We start from the raw sequence: 23,565 nt of genomic DNA, 5'->3' as shown, positions 1-23,565 counted from the left end.
CTAGGGATGCAAAGCTCCCTACAATCCTTAGTAGAACCAGGTCCAGACCTGACTCAGCTGGAAAACAACTGATCCATGGATCATTCTGAGTTCTGCATGAAGAGTTCTATACCCTGTGTCCCAATGGTACCCTATTTCCTACATAGTGCTCTTGTCAAAAGTAATGCATTACTAAGGGAATAGGGTGTCATTTGGGACGCACCGTATGTGTTAGTTGTTCAGACTGGATGCTGATGTTACTGTCTGTTTCTCCTGTTCTGCACAGAGGAGCTTGACATCACTACAAACACCTCCTTCCCGCCATCACTAACTAACCTGTCTGTTGAATTTGTTAAGTTTTGTTTAAGATGTATGGTACTTATTTTATATTTACATTGTGTAAGGTATCTGTCCATGTAGTGAAAATAGGGTTTGTATGAGGAATCAGTCTATATTCTGCAGGCGATAGTTTACATTAACAACGATGGGTAAAGTTCTGGGTAAATTTTAACTAATTAGCTCAACGTATGGTTCACAACAGTGTGGATGTGTCCCAAATGGCATCCTATTCCATATATAGGGCTCTGGTAAAAAGAAAATAAGGCTCTGGGCAAAAGTAATGCACTGTTTAATTAAATAGGGTGCCATTTAGGATGCACAGTGTCCCCGGTCTGTCTGGGTGATATTACTACAGCATTACTACATCATTACTACAGCATTACTACAGCATTACTACAGCATTACTACAGCATTACTACAGCATTACTACAGCAGCTGTGTTGCTCTACTGTCTGGACAGAAGACATGATGACGGTGGAGCTACTGTCAGAGATGCCGTTAGTCTAGTTTTCTTTGCCTCGCCTCTCCTCTGCACCCCGAATGAGGGCCAAGATTAAATCGGAAACCATACTGTAGTGTGCTAGACATTTAAAGGGAATTTTCAATGCACCCGACACATGCAGTAGTTACCTTGAATACGATCTCCGTGATGAGGTAACGTTGCCTTTAAAAGCCGCATTGTTGCCTCCAGAGTGGCACAGCGGTCTAAGGCACTGCGTCGCAGTGCTTGAGGCGTCACTACAGACCCGGGTTCGATCCCAGGCTGTGTCGCAGCCGGCCGCGACTGGGAGACCCATTTGCCCCAGCGTCGTCCGGGTTTGGGGAGGGTTTGGCTACCCGGGATGTCCTTGTTCCATCGCGCTCTAGCGCCTCCTTGTGGCGGGCCGGGCGCATGCACGTTGACTTCGGTCGCCAGCCTTACAGTGTTTCCTCTGACACATTGGTGTGGCTGGCTTCCGGGTTAAGTGAGCAGTGTGTCAACACTGTGTTTCGGAGGATGCATGGCTCTCGACCTTCGCCTCTCCCGAGTCTACGGCAGTTGGAGCAATGGGACAAGACTGTAACTACCAATTGGATATCACGAAAAGGGGTAAAAAGTACCAAAAACAAACAAAACAAAGCTGCATTGTAGATTAGAACCCTCAGATTGGATCCTGTCTGTTTTTTTAAAACAATAAAGATGATTGGATGGAGACAGTGGCCGATGTCTTTTTTTCAACTGGAGTAACAGAAGTAGCGTTATACTGTGGACATGGAATCAAATGGGTTAATCAATGAATGCAACCAACTCAATCCTTTAAAGATTTTTAATATCAGGTAATACCATTTACAGTCAGAAAATAGTAACAGAACATAGAGAAGGCTCATATACATTAAAACTAAACGGTCGTCCTGTTATACAGAAAACAACCAGAAATACTATGTATCCTTTTGCTATTTAACAACAATTACATTCGGAGTGTTTGATACCTTTGAATCACTGTTGGGACCAAATGTAGGTTTCGATTCCTGATAGCATGGTATTTGTATAGCCTAGCGGTCTCTAATGCAAGCAAGGCGGAGTGCAATTCCACCAATGGCAGAAGATCATTATTTTACTCTCTGGTCATCAGGATGTCAACTGCTCTGTTAGTTGGCTTACTGTGAACATACAGATTGTCAACATGTATTTTCTGTCTTGGAGAGTTTTAGAATGGCTTGTGAGAATGTATTGGGACAATTCTAGAATGTCTTTGTGTGTTCTAAAATGCCCTGGGATAGTTCTAGAATGTCTTGGGAGGGTTCCAGAATCTCTTGGAGAGTTCTAGAAGGCTTCAGATAATAACAAAAGTTTTGTAGAAGCCCATAAAATCTCTCTCCTCTCCTCTGTATGGCTGGCCAGTGGCTTGTGGACATTGTGTCTCCTATGGCACTTAGATCTCTTGTCTCCTGCTCAACACTGTCCGCAGAGCCATTACCAACCAACCAACCCACAGACTAACACCTGAAACCAGCAACTTTCCACACAACACTTGAAAGTCATACACAGCTTCTACAACCTCAAAATAGGATTTAGGAGTAAATCTCATGATAGATAGATACGTGTGTTAGCAGAAGCAGACGCTGTATTCACTGCCATGCTAAAACCCTAGGCTATTGCTTGGTCATACATTCAAATATAAATACCAACTCCTGATCATTAAAACCGTATCAAACTAAAACCACAGTACAGTCAGTGTTCGCCGGCATCCACTCAATCACACAGAAAATATAAGACACTAGTTAATACATTCCTCTAATGCAGCTGATGTCATTACAGTTATGAGAATAAAAACAATATACTGAACCAAAATATAAACGTAACATGCAACAATTTCAAAGATTTTACTGAGTTACAGTTCATATAAGGAAATCATTCAAGTGAAATAAATTAATTAGGGCCTAATCTATGGATTTCATATGACTGGGCAGGCGTGCAGTCATGGGTGGGCCTTGGACGGCATAGGCCCACCCACTTGGCAGCCAGGCCCAGCCAATCAGAATGAGTTATTACAGACAAATACTCCTCATTACCCCTCACTCCAAACCCATCTCAGATAATCTCGCCGGTGATGAAGCCAGATGTGGAGATCCTGGGCTGACGTGGTTTCACGTGGTCTGCAGTTGTGAGGCCAGCTGGACGTACTGCCAAATTCTCGAAAACAACATTGGAGGCAGTTTATGGTAGAGAAATGTACATTACATTTTCTGGTGGACATCCCTGCACTCAGCATGCCAATTGCACGCTCCCTCAAAACTTGAGACATCTGTGGCATTGTGTTGTGTGACAAAACTGCATATTTTAAAGTGGTCTTTTACTGTCCCCAGCACAAGGTGCACCTCATACCTCTTGATATGCCACACCTGTCAGGTGGATGGATTATCTTGGTAAATGAGGAAATGCTCACTAACAGGGATGAAATAAGCTTTTTGTGCATATAGAACATTTCAGGGATTTTTTATTTCAGCTCATGAAATATGAGACTAACACTTTACATGTTGCGTTTATATTTTTTGTTCAGTGTATATTTCATATTTCAGCAATTCAGTTCTGCAGTTCCAGTGGTCACCAGAGGGGGTGTGAATGAGCTGGTCAGGTGAGGACACGGGAACAACAGTCTTAGTCAGGATTATCAAAATACTGGCTTATCTTTCACATTACATCAGCCTCTTCCTCTTTTTACACATTCAGTTCATCCTCTTCTCTTGTTTTCCTTCACGTTTCCCTATGCTCATTCTTGTGTGGTCACACTTTGTGTGTGCGTGACTGGGTGAGTGTCTGTGTGTGTTACTCCTCTGTGATGGTGTGGAGGGTACTGGGGGTCCGTAGTTCCGTTCGGACATTCCCACTGGATATGGACCAGACGTCGCTGAGCTCTGCTGGGCAAAGGTTAAGGGTTAGAGGTCAGGGGTCTGGTAGTTGGAGTTCAGGTGAGGGGTTGGTGCAGGGTTCATGTGTGGGTTGAAGTCCAAAGATTTGGGGTTTGGGAATGGTTCATGGGAGGTTCATTGGTTCATGAGGTGAGTTCATGGGTTGAGGTCCAGAGGGAGAGAGATGAGAGCTCTAGTAGGTGACTCTGAGTGGAAGGGATTCCATCGACCCCACCCTGACTCCACAGGATCTGAGGCACAGACGGAACACAGAATCATTTATGATACGCCGGTATTCCGAGTAAAAGCTCAAATCATCCCAGAGGAACACGAATGTACACTGCCTTAAAAATGCACTAACATACTGCCTCTGATGAAACAGGCTTTTTAATGTCCAATAAACTTGAGGGTTAGAACACCACTGGCATTGAGCAGAGATTCTTTCAGAATCTGAAAAGAATGTCAGAAACTAACAGCTATTCCAGCTCATAAACTGTACAGTTTATGCAAGAGATGAAAATGTTGGTGCGCCTATGTGTTCCACACAAGTAGGAGATTAGTCCAGTGGTAGAGGGCCATAGTGATGTACAGTATGACATTGTTGTTGTCCTTACCGGTCCTGAACTTGCTATAAGGCCCGGTCTCGGGTGTCTGTCGACTGCCTGACCAGAAGTGTAGGCCTCGCTCACGCCACCTGTAGGACAGGGAGACACACACACACACACACACTTTCACCTTACAGACATACCTTTATCTAATTAACCCATTATATTTTCCACTGTAATCGCCTCAGTCACACACTTTTGACATGTATGTAGAAACGTGTGAACTCACCAGTGGAATATGAAGACACAGACGATAAGAGCAGCAGAGACCAGGTCAGTCAGAACCCATATCACACTATACTGCTCTGGAGTCTGTAGGGAAACACGTGAAGACTTTAGTGTGTGTTTGTGTGTCTCACCATATGGAGAAGGTGTGTGTGTGTGTGTGTGTGTGTGTGTGTGTGTGTGTGTGTGTGTGTGTGTGTGTGTGTGTGTGTGTGTGTGTGTGTGTGTGTGTGTGTGTGTGTGTGTGTGTGTGTGTGTGTGTGTGTGTGTGTGTGTGTGTGTGTGTGTGTGTGTGTGTGTGTGTGTGTCACCATGATGAATAGCGATATGTGTGTATCACCATAAGGAGTAAATGTGTGTGTGTGTCACAGGAGGCTGCTGAAGGGAGGACGGCTCATAATGGCTGGAATGGAATGGTATCATACACATGGAAACCATGTGCTTAATGAGTTCTATACCATTCTATTTATTCCATTCCAGCCATTACTACGAGCCTGTCCTCCACTTCCTGTGGTGTGTGTGTGTGTCTCACCACAAGGAGCAGCGGTGTGTGTATATCTCTCAGCAGCATGTTGTTGGTGGTAACAGAGGATGCTCCACTGCACCAGGCCAGAGAGTAGAGCCACGGCTGGTTCACTACATACAGGTTCACACTGATGTTCACCGACCTGTACTTACTGAAACGCACACAAAACCCACATACATACATGGTGGGTGAGCAGAGAGACATTTTATAGTACATCATGTGTGTGTGAGTGTGTACCTGACGTGTTGTAGAAACATGGTGCTGTAGTGCAGGTTGAGGGTAGTGATGTGGTTGTCCTGTAGTTCCTGAATAGAGGCAGTCTGTCCTGCTGTCTGTTGCAGCTCTGGATCCACCTGCTGTATCTCCTCTCTCTGATCTGATGGCAGCCACAGCACCTACACACACACACACAAACACACACACACGCAGTATTAAAAAAGGCTGCCCCTTATAAGAGCAGGGAGACACCATTGAACGGCAGCAGGCCTTTCTAACATGGTCCTTTGAGTCGAAGGTAGGAACTACCACGGTGACCCCCCCATCCACACACGTGCCTGGCTGGAGTTGATGTGTGTGTGTATGAGGTCCAGGGTGATGTTGAGGTAGTTGTCTCTGTAAGGGTGTCCAGGAGGAGGTTGTCTCAGGTCAAACAGCACTATCCTGCCCGTCCGATTCGCTACGTCCAGAACTTCATCCAGGGAGGGAACCGTCTGATTGGCAGCTAGCGCTCGCTGCTTTGGTGACAGAGAGGACACCGTGCCAAACGGATCCCACTGGGTGGGGGTGGAGAGAGAGAGAGTGTGATGGTTAAAATAGATCTTTAATACAGTTACTAACTAACCGATGGTGCTAATGTAACAGTATAACTTTAGACCGTCCCCTCGCCCCGACACGGGCGCGAACCAGGGACCTTCTGCACATATCAACAACAGTCACCCACGAAGCATCGTTACCCATCGCTCCACAAAAGCTGCGGCCCTTGCAGAGCAAGGGGAAACCCTACTTCAAGGTCTCAGAGCAAGTGACGTAACCGATTGAAAGGCTATTAGCGCGCACCACCGCTAACTAACTAGCTAGCCATTTCACATCCGTTACACTCACCCCCCTTCAACCTCCTCCTTTTCCGCAGCAACCAGTGATCCGGGTCAACAGCATCAATGTAACAGTATAACTTTAGACCGTCCCCTCGCCCCGACACGGGCGCGAACCAGGGACCTTCTGCACATATCAACAACAGTCACCCATGAAGCGTCGTTACCCATCGCTCCACAAAAGCCGCGGCCCTTGCAGAGCAAGGGGAAACCCTACTTCAAGGTCTCAGAGCAAGTGACGTAACCGATTGAAAGGCTATTAGCGCGCACCACCGCTAACTAACTAACTAGCCATTTCACATCCGTTACACTAAAGTCAGCTACTGTGTGTGCGTGTCCTTACAGAGAGGAACCAGGCCCCGGCGTTGAGCTGCTGTACATCAGACCAGGTGAACAGGGCAGCAGGTGTGTGTGTTCTGTTAGGAAACACCTCCTCTACGTTAGTGGTCCTCTGAAGGGTGAGGTCATGCATCACAAACGGAACGCCATCAGCACTAGGAGAGAGGGAGGGGAGAGAAGGGGAGGGGAGAGAGGGGGAGATTAGGTCCTGGCGTTCACATGGTCAAGACAAACATGTGGCAGGTCTCAGGTGAAGCTACACTAGGTCTGCTAGCTATAGTCCTGCTACCAGGCCTGGGTTCAAATACTATTTGAACTCTTTCAAATAATTTGAGCGTTTGCTTTAGCCTGCCTGGAGTGCCTGATGGGCCAAGTTTGCAGTTTTGCAACTATTCTATTGGTTCCATTACACCAGGAAAACTCCATTACACCCTGGCCCCTTCTCTTTCTCTCAAGCCCAGCTAAAGTATCTGATATTATTCGAAATAGTATTTGAACCCAGGGCTGCATGCTACATGCTAATGCTAAAAGCCACATAGAGAACACAGCCAGCGCCAGGCTAGCAGGCCTGGACAGGAGTATTAACCGCTAACTGGATTAGCTAGGATGCAATCACATTAACTGGGAGGAGTGGAAGGACGCTAACGCTAATGTCTGATCTCTAGGATTATTACAAGGCTAGCCAGGACAGGACAGGGCAGGACAGGGGTCAAGGCTAGCCAGGACAGGACAGGGCAGGACAGGGGTCAAGGCTAGCCAGGACACAGGGCTATTACAGGAATCAGAAGGGGACAGACAAGACAAGATAGACAGACAAACGGACAAACAATCCAAGACAGACAAGACAGACAGACTGACAGAGTGGTGTGTACCTTATAGTGACGTCAGTCTCAAACCCGTCCACTCCAGCCTCCACTGCGCTCTCAAAAGACATTAGAGTATTCTCTGGGGCAAGCTGTTAGAGGTCAGACATGCACGAGAACAAACAAACAAACAAACAAACAAACACACACACACACACACACACACACACACACACACACACACACACACACACACACACACACACACACACACACACACACACACACACACACACACACACACATCAACAACACGGTGCCAAGTACATTTTCCAGTGTCAGACTTTAATCAGGAACTCTCTCTAACTGACTCTCTAAAGTAACATGAGGCCAGAGCCTCTGTGTTAAAGTTATGTGACTTGATTTATCTGTATATTGTATGTCGTAGTATTGATAGATAGTGAGGTTATTGATATATTTTTTATAATATTGATAATGATGTTATTGATAGATAGTGATAATATTGATAATGATGTTATTGATAGATAGTGATAATATTGATAATGATGTTATTGATAGATAGTGATAATATTGATAATGATGTTATTGATAGATAGTGATAATATTGATAATGAAGTTATTGATAGATAGTGATAATATTGATAATGAAGTTATTGATATATATAATATTGATATTGAAGTTATTGATAGATAGGGATCATGTTGATAATGTGACTGGTTGTACCATGGGAGCTTCTCTGTGTCATCTTACTGTTTACTGCAAGTGGTAGTACTGATATATAGGGATAATATTGATCTTGATAGTGTATGATAGTGTGATTGGTCATACCATGCTGCTCTGGGTGCTACTGAATCATTGAGTAGTATGAAGCTGTAATGATAGATGTATGATAGGTTGGTCATACCATGGGAGCTCCTCTGTGTCCGAGGAGTGTTGGTTTTGGCCCCAGGGTTCCAGCTTCTCTGATGCAGGGAGAATTCATGGCCAGAGGAACCAGGTACAGACTGAACAATACACTCATGTACACACCCAACAGACACACTTGATGCACTTGAGAGAGAGAGAGAGAGAATATATTTCAAAACAACCTCATACTGGAACAAGTCTAGCAGGTCCAGTGTTCTAATTCTAGAGTTATACAAGTCTTAATGATGAAATCAGAGCTTAAAGGGGAAATCTGTGATTGCTAGATCCATATATTTTTTTACTTTAAAATTTATGTTATTTACACATTGATTGCTTGAAGAATTTATAAATGCCTCGTGAATTTATAAAAGCTTGGTCTATGAATGTAATGAGAGTGGTTACATTTCTCCAGCCCCATCCTTTAGATGTTTACCAAAATAGGTGGCGGGTGGGTGCTTTGTTATTGTGTGAACTGCAGATTGCCCCTTTAATCAGACTACTGTACACCTGATAGGGCTCTAGGTGTGTGTGTGTGTCATTATCCTCCACAGAGAGGCCAGACATGAGTCAGCTAGTCCACCTACAGCTTCACGTCACCACGACGACTCAGAACAGTGACCATGGAGATGACAGAGAAACAAGAGAGAGCGAGAGGCGGAAGGAAAAAGAGACAGAGAGAGAGTGAAGAACAGTGTGCGTAATGGCAGTGTCTACGCAGGCTTTTATAACTCTGAAAAGGTCCCACTCAGTCTAAGTCAATAGAGGTTGCGTTCCTCTGCTCAGACGTTGCATACATCAATCAATGTTTGCATGCCACGTCATTGACCATGCAGTCGGGCACTAGGTTGCTATAACATACATGTTGATGTGATTAGCTGATGCGTACAATACCTGTACAGGCTTTGAACCACGACCAGAACCTGGACTTGTTTTACAGCAGCCAATCGGAGCACTTACCTCTCTTGTTCATACGAAAAAAGTGCAGCGCAATTGGCCAGGACAGGAGAGTCATCAATAAAACCCCGCCTACCTGAAGAAAGGGGGCTGTGACCTAGCCAATCAGGAGGGGGATAGAGAAGGGGAGGGCGAGAAAGGTTCATATCACAATGCAGACAACTGAACATACACATTTCACATTGTTCCTTTGGGTCGCTTGATGTGATTGGTCTGTGATGGCTAGACTGGCCAACCTGCAGGGAGAGGAGAAGGGTCTTCCACTCTTTACTCCACACCTCAGAGAGAACGGCCGTGGCACTGACAGAGAACGCCATGGTCACCACGATCCCCATCTAACACAGAAAAATAACAAAGGACTAATCAACATGTGTCATCCTGATCAGTCTGTGCTGCTTCACAGAGGTTGAATGTGTGCTGTACTACATGGAGGATAGGAGATACCTTGTGACTCCAGTGAAGGTACAGCCTCTGTCCCTCAGACAGTAAACACACTGCTAGTACCTGCAAGACAACAACAGAGAGACGTAGATTAACAGAGCAGGAGTAGTACTGTTGTATAGTAATGTAGTAGTATTGAAGAGAGCAGGAGTAGTACTGTTGTATAGTAATGTAGTAGTACTGAAGAGAGCAGGAGTAGTACTGTTGTATAGTAATGTAGTAGTACTGAAGAGAGCAGGAGTAGTACTGTTGTATAGTAATGTAGTAGTATTGAAGAGAGCAGCAGTAGTACTGTTGTATAGTAATGTAGTAGTACTGAAGAGAGCAGCAGTAGTAGTATAGTGATAGTACTATAGTTGTCACTAGCAGCAGTATAGTAGTAATAATATTATAGTAATAGTAGTAATATAAGTATAGTAGTATTTATAGTAGTATTACTAGTTCTCACCAACAGCAGAGAGATGTAGGTTAAATGAACAGCAGTAGTAGTATGGTAGTAGTGACAGTAGTAATAGTATAGTAATATCAGTAATATAAGTATAGTAGTATTTATAGTAGTAGTATTACTAGTTCTCACCAACAGCAGAGAGATGTAGGTTACATGAACAGCAGTAGTAGTATAGTAGTAGTAACAGTAGTAATAGTATAGTAATATCAGTAATATAAGTATAGTAGTATTTATAGTAGTAGTATTACTAGTTCTCACCAACAGCAGAGAGATGTAGGTTACATGAACAGCAGTAGTAGTATAGTAGTAGTAACAGTAGTAATAGTATAGTAATATCAGTAGTATAAGTATAGTAGTATTTATAGTAGTAGTATTACTAGTTCTCACCAACAGCAGAGAGATGTAGGTGAACAGAGCAGCAGCAACAACCAGCAGCACCAGAGACCAGGGGAACCAGAATCCCAGAGTCTCAAATTTAAACCTGCAATACATACATATAAACTCAATCCAAATAACTTCCCAGATCTTTCCCATGCTTGTTTATGAACGATAAACAATGAATGAACATGCACCTGTGGAACGGCCGTTAAGACACTAACAGCTTACAGACGGTAGGTAATTAAGGTCACAGTTATGAAAACTTAGGACACTAAAGAGGCCTTTCTACTGACTCTGAAAAACACCAAAAGAAAGATGCCCAGGTTCCCTGCTCATCTGATTGAACGTGCCTTAGGCATGCTGCAAGGAGGCATGAGGACTGCAGATGTGGCCAGGGCAATAAATTGCAATGTCCGTACTGATCTTGTTGTTGTTGCAGGCAATCTCAATACTGTGCGTTAAAGGGAAGACATCCTCCTCCCTCATGTGGTACCCTTCCTGCAGGCCCATCCTGACATGACCATCAAGCATGATAATGCCACCAGCAATACTGCTCATTCTGTGAGCTTGCAGGTGCCTTGGTGGAAGAGTGGGGTAACATCTCACAGCAAGAACTGGCAAATCTGGTGCAGTCAATGAGGAGAAGATGCACTGCAGTACTTAATGCAGCTGGTGGCCACACCAGATACTGACTGTTAGTTTTGATTTTGACCCCCCCTTTGTTTAGGGACACATTATTCCATTTCGGTTAGTCACATGTCTGTGGAACTTGTTCAGTTTATGTCTCAGTTGATGAATCTTGTTATGTTCATACAAATATTTACACAAGTTAAGTTTGCTGAAAATAAACACAGTTGACAATGAGAGGACGTTTATTTTTTTTGCTGAGTTTAGTACAATCAGTGTGTGTGTGTGTGTGTGTGTGTGTGTGTGTGTGTGTGTGTGTGTGTGTGTGTGTGTGTGTGTGTGTGTGTGTGTGTGTGTGTGTGTGTGTGTGTGTGTGTGTTTTATTTATTTTTTTATTTTATTTCACCTTTATTTAACCAGGTAGGCTAGTTGAGAACAAGTTCTCATTTGCAACTGCGACCTGGCCAAGATAAAGCATAGCAGTGTGAACAGACAACACAGAGTTACACATGGAGTAAACAATAAACAAGTCAATAACATGGTAGAAAAAAAGATAATCTATATACAATGTGTGCAAAAGGCATGAGGTAGGCAATAAATCGAATAATTATGATTTAGCAGATTAACACTGGAGTGATAAATCATCAGATGATCATGTGCAAGAAGAGATACTGGTGTGCAAAAGAGCAGAAAAGTAAATAAATAAAAGCAGTATGGGGGGTGAGGTAGGTAAATTGGGTGGGTAGTTTACAGATGGACTATGTACAGCTGCAGCGATCGGTTAGCTGCTCGGATAGCAGATTTTTAAAGTTGTTGAGGGAAATAAAAGTCTCCAACTTCAGAGATTTTTGCAATTCGTTCCAGTCGCAGGCAGCAGAGAACTGGAAGGAAAGGCGTCCAAATGAGGTTTTGGCTTTAGGGATGATCAGTGAGATACACCTGCTGGAGCGCGTGTTGCGGGTGGGTGTAGCCATCGTGACCAGTGAACTGAGATAAGGCGGCACTTTACCTAGCATAGCCTTGTAGATGACCTGGAGCCAGTGGGTCTGACGACGAACATGTAGCGAGGGCCAGCCGACTAGGGCATACAGGTCGCAGTGGTGGGTCGTATAAGGTGCTTTAGTAACAAAACGAATGGCACTGTGATAAACTGCATCCAGTTTGCTGAGTAGAGTATTGGAAGCTATTTTGTAGATGACATCGCCGAAGTCGAGGATCGGTAGGATAGTCAGTTTTACTAGGGTAAGTTTGGCGGCGTGAGTGAAGGAGGCTTTGTTGCGGAATAGAAAGCCGATTCTTGATTTGATTTTGGATTGGAGATGTTTGATATGAGTCTGGAAGGAGAGTTTGCAGTCTAGCCAGACACCTAGGTACTTATAGATGTCCACATATTCTAGGTCGGAACCGTCCAGGGTGGTGATGCTAGTCGGGCGTGCGGGTGCAGGCAGCGAACGGTTGAAAAGCATGCATTTGGTTTTACTAGCGTTTAAGAGCAGTTGGAGGCCACGGAAGGAGTGTTGTATGGCATTGAAGCTCGTTTGGAGGTTAGATAGCACAGTGTCCAAGGAAGGGCCGGAAGTATATAGAATGGTGTCGTCTGCGTAGAGGTGGATCAGGGAATCGCCCGCAGCAAGAGCAACATCATTGATGTATACAGAGAAAAGAGTCGGCCCGAGAATTGAACCCTGTGGTACCCCCATAGAGACTGCCAGAGGACCGGACAACATGCCCTCCGATTTGACACACTGAACTCTGTCTGCAAAGTAGTTGGTGAACCAGGCAAGGCAGTCATTAGAAAAACCGAGGCTACTGAGTCTGCCGATAAGAATATGGTGATTGACAGAGTCGAAAGCCTTGGCCAGGTCGATGAAGACGGCTGCACAGTAATGTCTTTTATCGATGGCGGTTATGATATCGTTTAGTACCTTGAGCGTGGCTGAGGTGCACCCATGACCGGCTCGGAAACCGGATTGCACAGCGGAGAAGGTACGGTGGGATTCGAGATGGTCAGTGATCTGTTTGTTGACTTGGCTTTCGAAGACCTTAGATAGGCAGGGCAGGATGGATATAGGTCTGTAACAGTTTGGGTCCAGGGTGTCTCCCCCTTTGAAGAGGGGGATGACCGCGGCAGCTTTCCAATCCTTGGGGATCTCAGATGATACGAAGGAGAGGTTGAACAGGCTGGTGATAGGGGGTGCGACAATGGCGGCGGACAGTTTCAGAAATAGGGGGTCCAGATTGTCAAGCCCAGCTGATTTGTATGGGTCCAGGTTTTTCAGCTCTTTCAGAACATCTGCTATCTGGATTTGGGTAAAGGAGAAGCTGGGGAGGCTTGGGCGAGTAGCAGCGGGGGGGGCGGGGCTGTTGGCCAAGGTTGGAGTCGCCAGGAGGAAGGCATGGCCAGCCATTGAGAAATGCTTGTTGAAGTCTTCGATTATCACGGATTTATCGGTGGTGACCGTGTTACCTAGCCTCAGTGCAGTGGGCAGCTGGGAGGAGGTGCTCTTGTTCTCCATGGACTTTACAGTATCCCAGAACTTTTTGGAGTTAGAGCTACAGGATGCAAATTTCTGCTTGAAAAAGCTGGCCTTTGCTTTCCTGACTGACTGCGTGTATTGGTTCCTGACTTCCCTGAACAGTTGCATATCGCGGGGGCTCTTCGATGCTATTGCAGTTCGCCACAGGATGTTTTTGTGCTGGTCGAGGGCAGTCAGGTCTGGAGTGAACCAAGGGCTATATCTGTTCTTGGTTCTGCATTTTTTGAACGGAGCATGCTTGTCTAATATGGTGAGGAAGTAACATTTAAAGAATGACCAGGCATCCTCAACTGACGGGATGAGGTCAATATCCTTCCAGGGTACCCGGGCCAGGTCGATTAGAAAGGCCTGCTCGCAGAAGTGTTTTAGGGAGCGTTTGACAGTGATGAGGGGTGGTCGTTTGACCGCGGACCCGTGGCGGATACAGGCAATGAGGCAGTGATCGCTGAGATCTTGATTGAAGACAGCAGAGGTGTATTTGGAGGGCAGGTTGGTCAGGATAATGTCTATTAGGGTGCCCATGTTTACGGATTTAGGGTTGTACCTGGTGGGTTCCTTGATGATTTGTGTGAGATTGAGGGCATCAAGCTTGGATTGTAGGACTGCCGGGGTGTTAAGCTTATCCCAGTTTAGGTCACCTAACAGAACAAACTCTGAAGCTAGATGGGGAGCGATCAATTCACAGATGGTGTCCAGGGCACAGCTGGGAGCTGAGGGGGGTCGGTAGCAGGCGGCAACAGTGAGAGACTTATTTCTGGAGAGATTAATTTTTAAAATTAGAAGTTCGAACTGTTTGGGCATAGACCTGGAAAGTATGACAGAACTTTGCAGGCTATCTCTGCAGTAGATTGCAACTCCTCCCCCTTTGGCAGTTCTATCTTGACGGAAAGTGTTATAGTTGGGTATGGAAATCTCAGAATTTTTGGTGGCCTTCCTAAGCCAGGATTCGGACACGGCAAGGACATCAGGGTTGGCAGAGTGTGCTAAAGCGGTGAGTAAGGCAAACTTAGGGAGGAGGCTTCTGATGTTGACATGCATGAGGCCAAGGCTTTTTCGATCACAGAAGTCAACAAATGAGGGTGACTGGGGACATGCAGGGCCTGGGTTTACCTCCACATCACCCGAGGAACAGAGGAGTAGTAGGATGAGGGTGCGGCTAAAGGCTATCAAAACTGGTCGCCTAGAGCGTTGGGGACAAAGAATAAAAGGAGCAGATTTATGGGCGTGGTAGAATAGATTCTGGGCATAATGTGCAGACAGGGGTATGGAGGGGCGCGGGTACAGCGGAGGCAAGCCCAGGCACTGGGTGATGATAAGAGAGTGTGTGTGTGTGTGTGTGTGTGTGTGTGTGTGTGTGTGTGTGTGTGTGTGTGTGTGTGTGTGTGTGTGTGTGTGTGTGTGTGTGTGTGTGTGTGTGTGTGTGTGTGTGTGTGTGTGTGTGTGTGTGTGTGTGTGTGTGTGGTGTGTTTGTGTGTCGTGCGCTCGTGTATGTGTGTGTGTGACCCACCAGTCAAAGTCATTGTAATCGTTGTGAGCCTGGCTCCAGAAGTAGAGGAACAGAGAGGAGAGAAGGAAGGTCAGGACCAGGACTACCACGCTGCCACACTCCACCTGGAGGAGAGAGAGACGGGGGAGAGGGGATGGGAGGGAGGGCGGGAGGGAGGGAGGGGGGGGGGGTGTCAGAGAGAGAGAGAGTGAGAGGGAGTCAGAGAAAGAGTGTAATGTTTCCTATAAAGACATAGTTCAGTAAAATGACAAACACACACTGCAGTATGTCAGCAGAGAGAGAATGATTGAGAAAAGAGTGGTTATCAGCTGATCAGAGTGAATGATGATGTAAATATGCTAGCTAGCTAGTTAGCTAAGCTGTCAAAACAAAATAGTTGTTACTTGATTTGACTTTGTTCTGCTGCTAACATCTGCCTCTTACTAACAAGCAGTCGAATTGCTCCATTTCCCGCCTGGCGCCCGCAGACAGTCGCCCCTGAATGCAAGTCAGACACGAGCGCCCTCTAAGAGTGAGAAGGCAGGGAAGGGGGTATTTTCTGAGATTCAAGAGTTTATGAAATTAGCTATTTTGATGTTACATTTCAAATTACAACAACAGAATGAAAAAGTAGGCTGCACTTTTTCATAAGAGGACACTGGTTGAGCCCTATCTGTGCACGTGTCTGAGTTTGTGTGTGTGTGTGTGTGTGTGTGTGTGTGTGTGTGTGTGTGTGTGTGTGTGTGTGTGTGTGTGTGTGTGTGTGTGTGTGTGTGTGTGTGTGTGTGTGTGTGTGTGTGTGTGTGTGTGTGTGTGTGTGTGTGTGTGTGTGTGTGTGTGTGTGTGTGTGTGCGTGCTTCTGTGTGTGTGTGCGTGCTTCTGTGTGTGTATGGCCTACCCTGCTGCAGCAGCTCTCCCCAGGCTGTGACTTGGCCCTCTGGTAGCGTCTCCATTGACAGCCATATAGACCAGCCAGACATGACACAAACGGCTGGTGCTCATACCTAGATAAAAGCACAATAATACTATAATATAATGCAATATACAAGAATATACTACAATAATACTATAATATAATGCCATATACAAGAATATACTACAATAATACTATAATATCACCTGAGAACAACACACTATAATACTATAACGATACTATTATACCTGTTAATGACAGGTTATACTATAGTACTGTATCATCTATCATTTAGAATGGAATCTTCTACACAAGACAACACAGACACTAGTAGTTTACCTCTGCAGCAGCTGCCGCCGCACCACCTTTAGCTTCCCCAGCTTCAGACTGGACACGGACCCTCACCCACAGCCTCACCCACAGCCCCTCATCACAGAGAGAGAAGGAAAGGAGGGGGGAGAGAGGGGAAGAGAGACAGAAAGGAAGGGAAGGAGAGAGAGACAGACGGGACAGGGAAGATGGAATGGTGACTTTCTTTGGTCCCAGTAGTTTATTCGGTATTGGAGGAGAGCTGTGGAATGAGAGAGAGAGAGAGAGAGAGAGAGAGAGAGAGAGAGAGAGAGAGAGAGATGGGAGCTTAAAGGGGCAATCTGTAATTTCTACATACGTTTTTGGACTTTAAAACGTACGATATTTACCCATTTATTTCTTGAAGAATTTATAAATGCCTTATGAGTTTAATTCAACTGTTGTACCCCATCACAACCCAAAACATAAGATTAGAGAGACTTTAGTAGATGATGCAGGCAATACATAAGTTTACCAACAGACCAGGATTTACCAGAGGAAAGCTAGTAGACTTAGGGCTAGATTCAATCCAATTGCCCCTTTCTACATCCATCAACACTGAGCTCCATCCATCAACACTGAGCTGCATCCATCAACACTGAGCTGCATCCATCAACACTGAGCTCCATCCATCAACACTGAGCTGCATCCATCAACACTGAGCTCCATCCATCAACACTGAGCTCCATCCATCAACACTGAGCTGCATCCATCAACACTGAGCTCCATCCATCAACACTGAGCTCCATCCATCAACACTGAGCTGCATCCAGCTCCTTTTTAAACACTAACATACTGTATCTAGTCTACTTAAAACCAGGTCACCGAACAAACATCTACAGCACTCTACACTGTCTCCACTGATCTAACACTCCATCCTGTACACTGACCTAAGACCTGAAGGTAGTTAGAGAGAGAGGGGTGGGAGAAGGAGGAAGGGAGAGAGGGAGTACTCGTCTTCCGGTTAGAGTGGATAGGATAGAAGATATTAAGACTAGGGAAAGAGATGAGGGTAAATATAGGAGCGCTGAAGGCCTACTACCTATCAGACAAATAATCAACCAATCAGGTAGGCTACCCAAACAGGTCTCCCCCACAGAACACAAACTATCTACCTTCTTCACTCTATTTGTTTTCATTTTGGACATTTAGCTTAAAGTTAGTCGATTCAAATATAGGTTACGAAAGTTCTATCAGGAAGGCTGGTCTGAATGCTTCTTTAACTACATCCAGTTAGCATAACATAATTCACTGCTGTTTCCTATTCTATGGGCATACCGGGAATGAATACAAACGTATCATCAGCATAGCGACTGGTTTCTTCTCTTCTTTCCTACTAGCCACGTGTGGAATATCATTCACCTATTTACCTTACAGCCTATAAGCACAATAATGAACATTCCTCATGCTTGCTGTTTAACCTATTGGCTCACTCTTGCAATTATTACCTTCCTCTCTCTCAACCAATGGACGTAAATCTTGGGATGTTCTGTATGTCAATTTACCCATGTTCTCTCATTTGCAGTTTTTCAGCAACAGCTTTCGACAACCATCCATCTCCCCGCCACCACCAGCCACAATAACCTTAAGGCCCGTAAAGAGAACTCCTTTCCTCCAGTGGGGGGGTTTCGATGCCAGTAGTTACGCGTAGGGCTACCTGCCATCACATCATCTGCTCCGAGGATCTTCCCTCGAAGACGAGGCCATTCCCCAAACGATTTAATAAAATGTCTTATTGCATTCCATCTTTGTTGGTCTTTCAGTTAAGCCTGTACTTGTGTAGGAAATGATTTAATTACCTACTATGTTGTTTAATTAGACATACTATGCTGTTACTTGTCCATTGTTATATGTTAGTTTTTTGCTGATACAGGCTTGTCTTGTGTGACTTACTCATAAGTCTGGGTGTGCAAATAAGAGCTGTTTAGGTGCGACTGCAGTATGTGACATCTTGTTTTCACAGTCTACAGGAACTTAAATATGTGGAAACATGCAGGAAGGAACAGACACTGGTGGCAAATTCAGCTATCTTAATCTGCACAGACAAGCTAAATGAGCTTTTACACACCATGTTCCCTCCCTGTTTCCACCCATCCGCTAAACTGCCACGTAGACAAAATAGGTTGTACTTTTTCTATAAGGGGAGAGAGACAACTCTGTTCGTTGGGCTTTCCTAATGATGCACTGTTGAGTGGTTGTTATTGATTGCTTCATTTTTGCTAATCTTATAATAAAGTTGTTTTGAAGAATACAGTCTCTCTCCTTTTGGTTAGAATTACCACGACAATTGGTGACGAGGATGGGATGCTAACTCCGCTTGCTGATTGCTCCCGGGGAGACCGAGGTTAACTGGGCGCAGGGGCTGCATTAGACGTGGCTCAGGGTAGCCCACACTCCGCTTAGGGGAATCAGGAGGCACCCGCCTCGGACCTGGCGTCCATGAGTGAATACATCATTCCGGACAGATAAGATAAAATAACATTTATTGAAAATCCTGTTCTGGGAACAGGTTGTGCACATTAGTTGTGCACATCTTTTTTTGGAGCAAAAGACACCCTTAGTTAGAAACTTTGTTGTAGCAGAGTTATTTCTAATAGGGGAGCGCTAGAATATTTAATTAGGAACTCTGTTATATCTTTAATTAAAGAAGTAATTCTAGGGCAAACACCCCGTAGGAGCAGGGACGTCGCCAATTGGGATATTTTTGTTGAAGCAGAGGTATCCTGGTCAGAGACAGGGGTTGTGTTTCTCTGTTGAAGCAGAGGTATCCTGGTCAGAGACAGGGGTTGTGTTTCTCTGTTGAAGCAGAGGTATCCTGGTCAGAGACAGGGGTTGTGTTTCTCTGTTGAAGCAGAGGTATCCTGGTCAGAGACAGGGGTTGTGTTTCTCTGTTGAAGCAGAGGTATCCTGGTCAGAGACAGGGGTTGTGTTTCTCTGTTGAAGCAGAGGTATCCTGGTCAGAGACAGGGGTTGTGTTTCTCTGTTGAAGCAGAGGTATCCTGGTCAGAGACAGGGGTTGTGTTTCTCTGTTGAAGCAGAGGTATCCTGGTCAGAGACAGGGGTTGTGTTTCTCTGTTGAAGCAGAGGTATCCTGGTCAGAGACAGGGGTTGTGTTTCTCTGTTGAAGCAGAGAAGCGTCCTTGGGATGATATGACACGGTTCCGAGTTATGTGATCCCAGGGCACAATCCTGAGATAGAACATTTTAAATTTTCCTGCAGGTAAAAATACATTTAAAACCTACATGGGAAATTTGCATAGGAACTACCTTGTGGGTACAACATGTAAAATTACAAAGAGCAATCCAAAAATATTTTGATGAAGAAGAAATTGCTCTTTTTAAATTATGAGAAAGGAAGATGTTCCTAACCAAATACTGTTTGTTTTGTTTGTTTGTTTTGTTTCCTGAGTGTGTGTCTGTTGACGAGAGATTTATATTATGGACAGACGATGTACCGTATTTTGGTAATATGTGTTGTCAACAACAGTGATATGTGAAGCGTGAGACTGGTATAAGACATTAGGTCTCCCATATTATCCAGTAGTAAATTGGCAGATCTTCAGTATTGGTTCTAATACAAGGTATCAGGTGCTGTGAACAGTTAAAAAGGCTGTTCACAGCCATCATAGAAGAGGTAAACTATAGCAAAGCCAAAGAGGCACCAAAAGAGGCGCAAGAGCATTCTACCAATGCGGCTCGAATACGGGGAAAAAAATCGAACCATGGATCAAATTTGGCAGCATTCCAATCTAATAAAGAATTCAGAGATGCAATTGTGAGTTGGCACAAAGACATAAAAGAAAAATCTGAAACTCAATACATCAGAGTTTATGTCAGCGTTCTATCAACAGAAAAGAGAAACCGATAAAACCAAGATTAGCAGAGGTACTCAGCATAACCGCACTAACCATACTATTTGGGAAGTAAATTGAGTATGTAGTATGCTTATTGGTCATAGATACAAATTCATTGCTTTAACTAATTATGACAAATGTTAAGAAATTGTTAAACAATGTTATAAAATAATGATTTTTCATATAAACTTATGTTATACGTTATGTTGGCTGACAATTTGTTGGTAAGCTATCCTTATGAACGGCATAGCATATCATTGCATCGAAATTGCTAGTATATTAACTACCGTTGAAGTCTGAAGTTTACATACACCTTAGCCAAATACATTTAAACTCAGTTTAATGCCAGTAAAAATTCCCTGTCTTAGGTCAGTTAGGATCACCAATATATTTTAAGAATGTGTAACTGAGTAAGGTTTGTAGGCCTCCTTGCTCGCGCACTTTTTCAGTTCTGCCCACAAATTTTCTATAGGATTGAGGTCAGGGCTTTGTGATGGCCACTCCAATACCTTGACTTTGTTGTCCTTAAGCCATTTTGCCACAACTTTGGAAGTATGCTTGGGGTCATTGTCCATTTGGAAGACCCATTTGCGACCAAGCTTTAACTTCCTGACTGATGTCTTGAGATGTTGCTTCAATATATCCACATAATTGTCCCTCCTCATGATGCCATCTATTTTGTGAGGTGCACCAGTCCCTCCTGAAGCAAAGCACCCCCACAACATGATGCTGCCACCCCCATGCTTCACGGTTAGGATGGTGTTCTTCGGCTTGCAAGCGTTCCCCTTTTTCCTCCAAACATAACGATGGTCATTATGGCCAAACAGTTCTATTTTTGTTTCATCAGACCAGAGGACATTTCTCCAAAAAGTACGATCTTTGTCCCCATGTGCAGTTGCAAACCGTAGTCTGTCTTTTTCATGGCGGTTTTGGAGCAGTGGCTTCTTCCTTGCTGAGTGGCCTTTCAGGTTATGTCGATATAGGACTTGTTTTACTGTGGACATAGATAGTTTTGTACCTGTTTCCTCTAGCATCTTCACAAGATCATTTGCTGTTGTTCTGGGATTGATTTGCACTTTTCGCACCAAAGTACGTTCATCTCTAGGAGAATGTGTCTCCTTCCTGAGCGGTATGACGGCTGCGTGGTCCCATGGTGTTTATACTTGCGTACTATTATTTGTACAGATGAACGTGGTACCTTCAGGCGTTTGGAAATTGCTCCCAAGGATGAACCAGACTTGTGGAGTTCTACAAAAATGTTTCTGAGGTCTTCTGAATAGTTATGTCATGCAATAAAATGCAAATGAATTACTTAAAAATCATACAATGTGATTTTCTGGATTTTTAGATTTTTTAGATTCCGTCTCTCACAGTTGAAGTGTACCTATGATAAAAATGACAGACCTCTACATGCTTTGTAAGTAGGAAAACCTGCTAAATCGGCAGTGTATCAAATACTTGTTCTCCCCACTGTATGTGTAATGTTTTTCCCACCTCTAGTTCTACATGAAGAAGTGTATTGCTGCTGTTGTGCTGTTTGTTTGTTATTGTCTTGTTTCCATTACAAATCTCATCAGATTTGGTCTGCTGTATGGTCGGGATGTCTCCCTAAGGATTGGCCCTCTAACTCCCTGACCCTGTAACTTTGCAATGAGATCGCCAAGATGATAGGGGCGTATAAGCCAATTTGGGGATTTAAAAAAAAAACTGTGTAATCTTATTCTCTTTGACATTTGTTTTAGAAATCTGTATTAAGAATATTGCTCGTAGTAATAATTTGCCATACAGAAATAATTTGTCTGCATTTCCTGAATTAGAAATACCCTAAACTAAATTGTTGTTCTGGTCTGTCCTCTCTCGGTGTAATGGCGAAGGTGACCACAGATGGTGTCTAGATGCACGGAAGGGATCATTTAACTTCTCAGGGATAGACCCCTTTTTTTTAAATTTTCACCTAAAATGACATACCCAAATCTAACTGCCTGTAGCTCAGGCCCTGAAGCAAGGATATGCATATTCTTGGTACCATTTGAAAGAAAACACTTTGAAGTTTGTGGAAATGTGACTTGAATGTAGGAGAATATAACACAATAGATCTGGTAGAAGAAAATACCAACTGTATTTTTTTCCTACCACCATCTTTGAAATGCAACAGAAAGGTCCCACGTCTGTAATTCCGATGGTGTCCACAAGATAGCAGCAGTGTACGTGCAAAGTTTCAGACGGATAACTTGAAGTTTGAGCGAACTACATGACATTTAGTGTGAAGTCACCCAGGTACATTTGGGCAAATCGTGAAGGTGCCATACCGGGTCAATGGATTAATGCTCTCTATGGTAAAAGAAAAAAAAGAGATTTGATGTCAAAAGGAGAGAAAGAAACAGTGACTAAGCTGATCTGAGGTCCAGGTAAAGATTAGATTGAGGTTTATTGTCCTACAAGAGGAAATTCTTACAGCTCACTCATTATATACACAAACCCCGTAGAAACACAGCAGGAAACAAACAGCAGCAAACAGTCAGATATACTGTAAATGGTAGGATGGGCTGGTGTTGTACCAGCAGCTATAGGATGTAAGGTCAATAAAACCCTGAGAGAACTGGACCAACAAAACCACTAACCCAGAGAGGACAGAGAGAGCTAGAAAAGAGATATGAAGGAAGATGTGATGTTTTGCTCATCATCTGCATGGATACAGTGGATGATGTTTCTATGTTTGTATTAATGTATCATAGCATCATCAATTATGCCAGTTGACTAGTAGAAGTAGAAAGATTCTGTACTTTGTAGAGTAGCCTAAACCGTATAATTAGACTGAGTAGAACAGACATGGAACCCCTGACCTTGTCAATGACTGGTAAACTCATACACTCACAATGCCTGACATTGAAAGGGGATTCCCGTTCTACCCATTCTTATTATTATATGGCCTACTATACACCATCTGCCCTGTACAGTAGGCTTAACAATGACCTTAGGCAAGGGCTACAGACAGTATGTGTGTGTCTATAAATAAACAGTGTTAAACTTAACAGTGACTCTCTGTTGTCTCCGTTGTTCATTCATTCTCTCCCAGCATCACCCCATCATCATCACCAGCTATACCCCAGCACCAATAGGCCTCCCATCCAAGCTGAGCACCAATACACCAGGCACCAATACAAATCTTTGGGGCAGTTGACCTACCCCAGCACCAAGACATAACACAGCACCAATGCAATATCTAACCTAACACAGCACCAATGCAATATCTAACCAAACACAGCAACCAGGCTATTCGTGGACAGAGGAAGGGACGAGAGAGAGCGCGAGAGAAATATCTGTAGGCTATGCTATGTACCCTCATATTCCCGG

The 23,565-nt window shown here is 44.3% G+C and overlaps 2 protein-coding genes across 2 annotated transcripts in view; one reads left to right on the top strand and one right to left on the bottom strand.

Annotated features, from left to right (window-relative positions):
* LOC139548881 (unconventional myosin-VIIa-like) overlaps positions 1-1,515 on the top strand; it is a 37,595-nt gene extending 36,080 nt beyond the window's left edge. The window contains exon 39 of the mRNA XM_071358805.1: positions 1-1,515. This exon is cut by the window's left edge and continues 1,396 nt beyond it. The gene's annotated coding sequence lies outside the window, so the exon portion shown is untranslated.
* A 96-nt stretch (positions 1,516-1,611) lies between these two features.
* LOC139549847 (glycerophosphodiester phosphodiesterase domain-containing protein 5-like) lies at positions 1,612-17,866 on the bottom strand. The gene is made up of 17 exons (XM_071360586.1): positions 17,863-17,866; positions 16,349-16,409; positions 15,995-16,100; positions 15,118-15,221; positions 10,456-10,549; positions 9,624-9,683; positions 9,416-9,514; positions 9,183-9,276; positions 8,224-8,369; positions 7,367-7,449; positions 6,499-6,649; positions 5,619-5,837; positions 5,302-5,459; positions 5,071-5,215; positions 4,543-4,625; positions 4,323-4,402; positions 1,612-3,714 (listed from the first exon to the last, which is right to left on the bottom strand). The coding sequence occupies exons 1-17, from the start codon at positions 17,864-17,866 to the stop codon at positions 3,626-3,628; spliced, it is 1,776 nt and encodes a 591-aa protein (XP_071216687.1). The 3' UTR covers positions 1,612-3,625.
* Between the last annotated feature and the right edge of the window lie 5,699 nt (positions 17,867-23,565).

The sequence above is a fragment of the Salvelinus alpinus genome, chromosome 22 (assembly GCF_045679555.1).
Source record: "Salvelinus alpinus chromosome 22, SLU_Salpinus.1, whole genome shotgun sequence".
NCBI lineage: Eukaryota > Metazoa > Chordata > Actinopteri > Salmoniformes > Salmonidae > Salvelinus > Salvelinus alpinus.
Note: the sequence above shows the minus strand (reverse complement) of the source record. Positions and strands in the feature narration are given on the sequence as shown.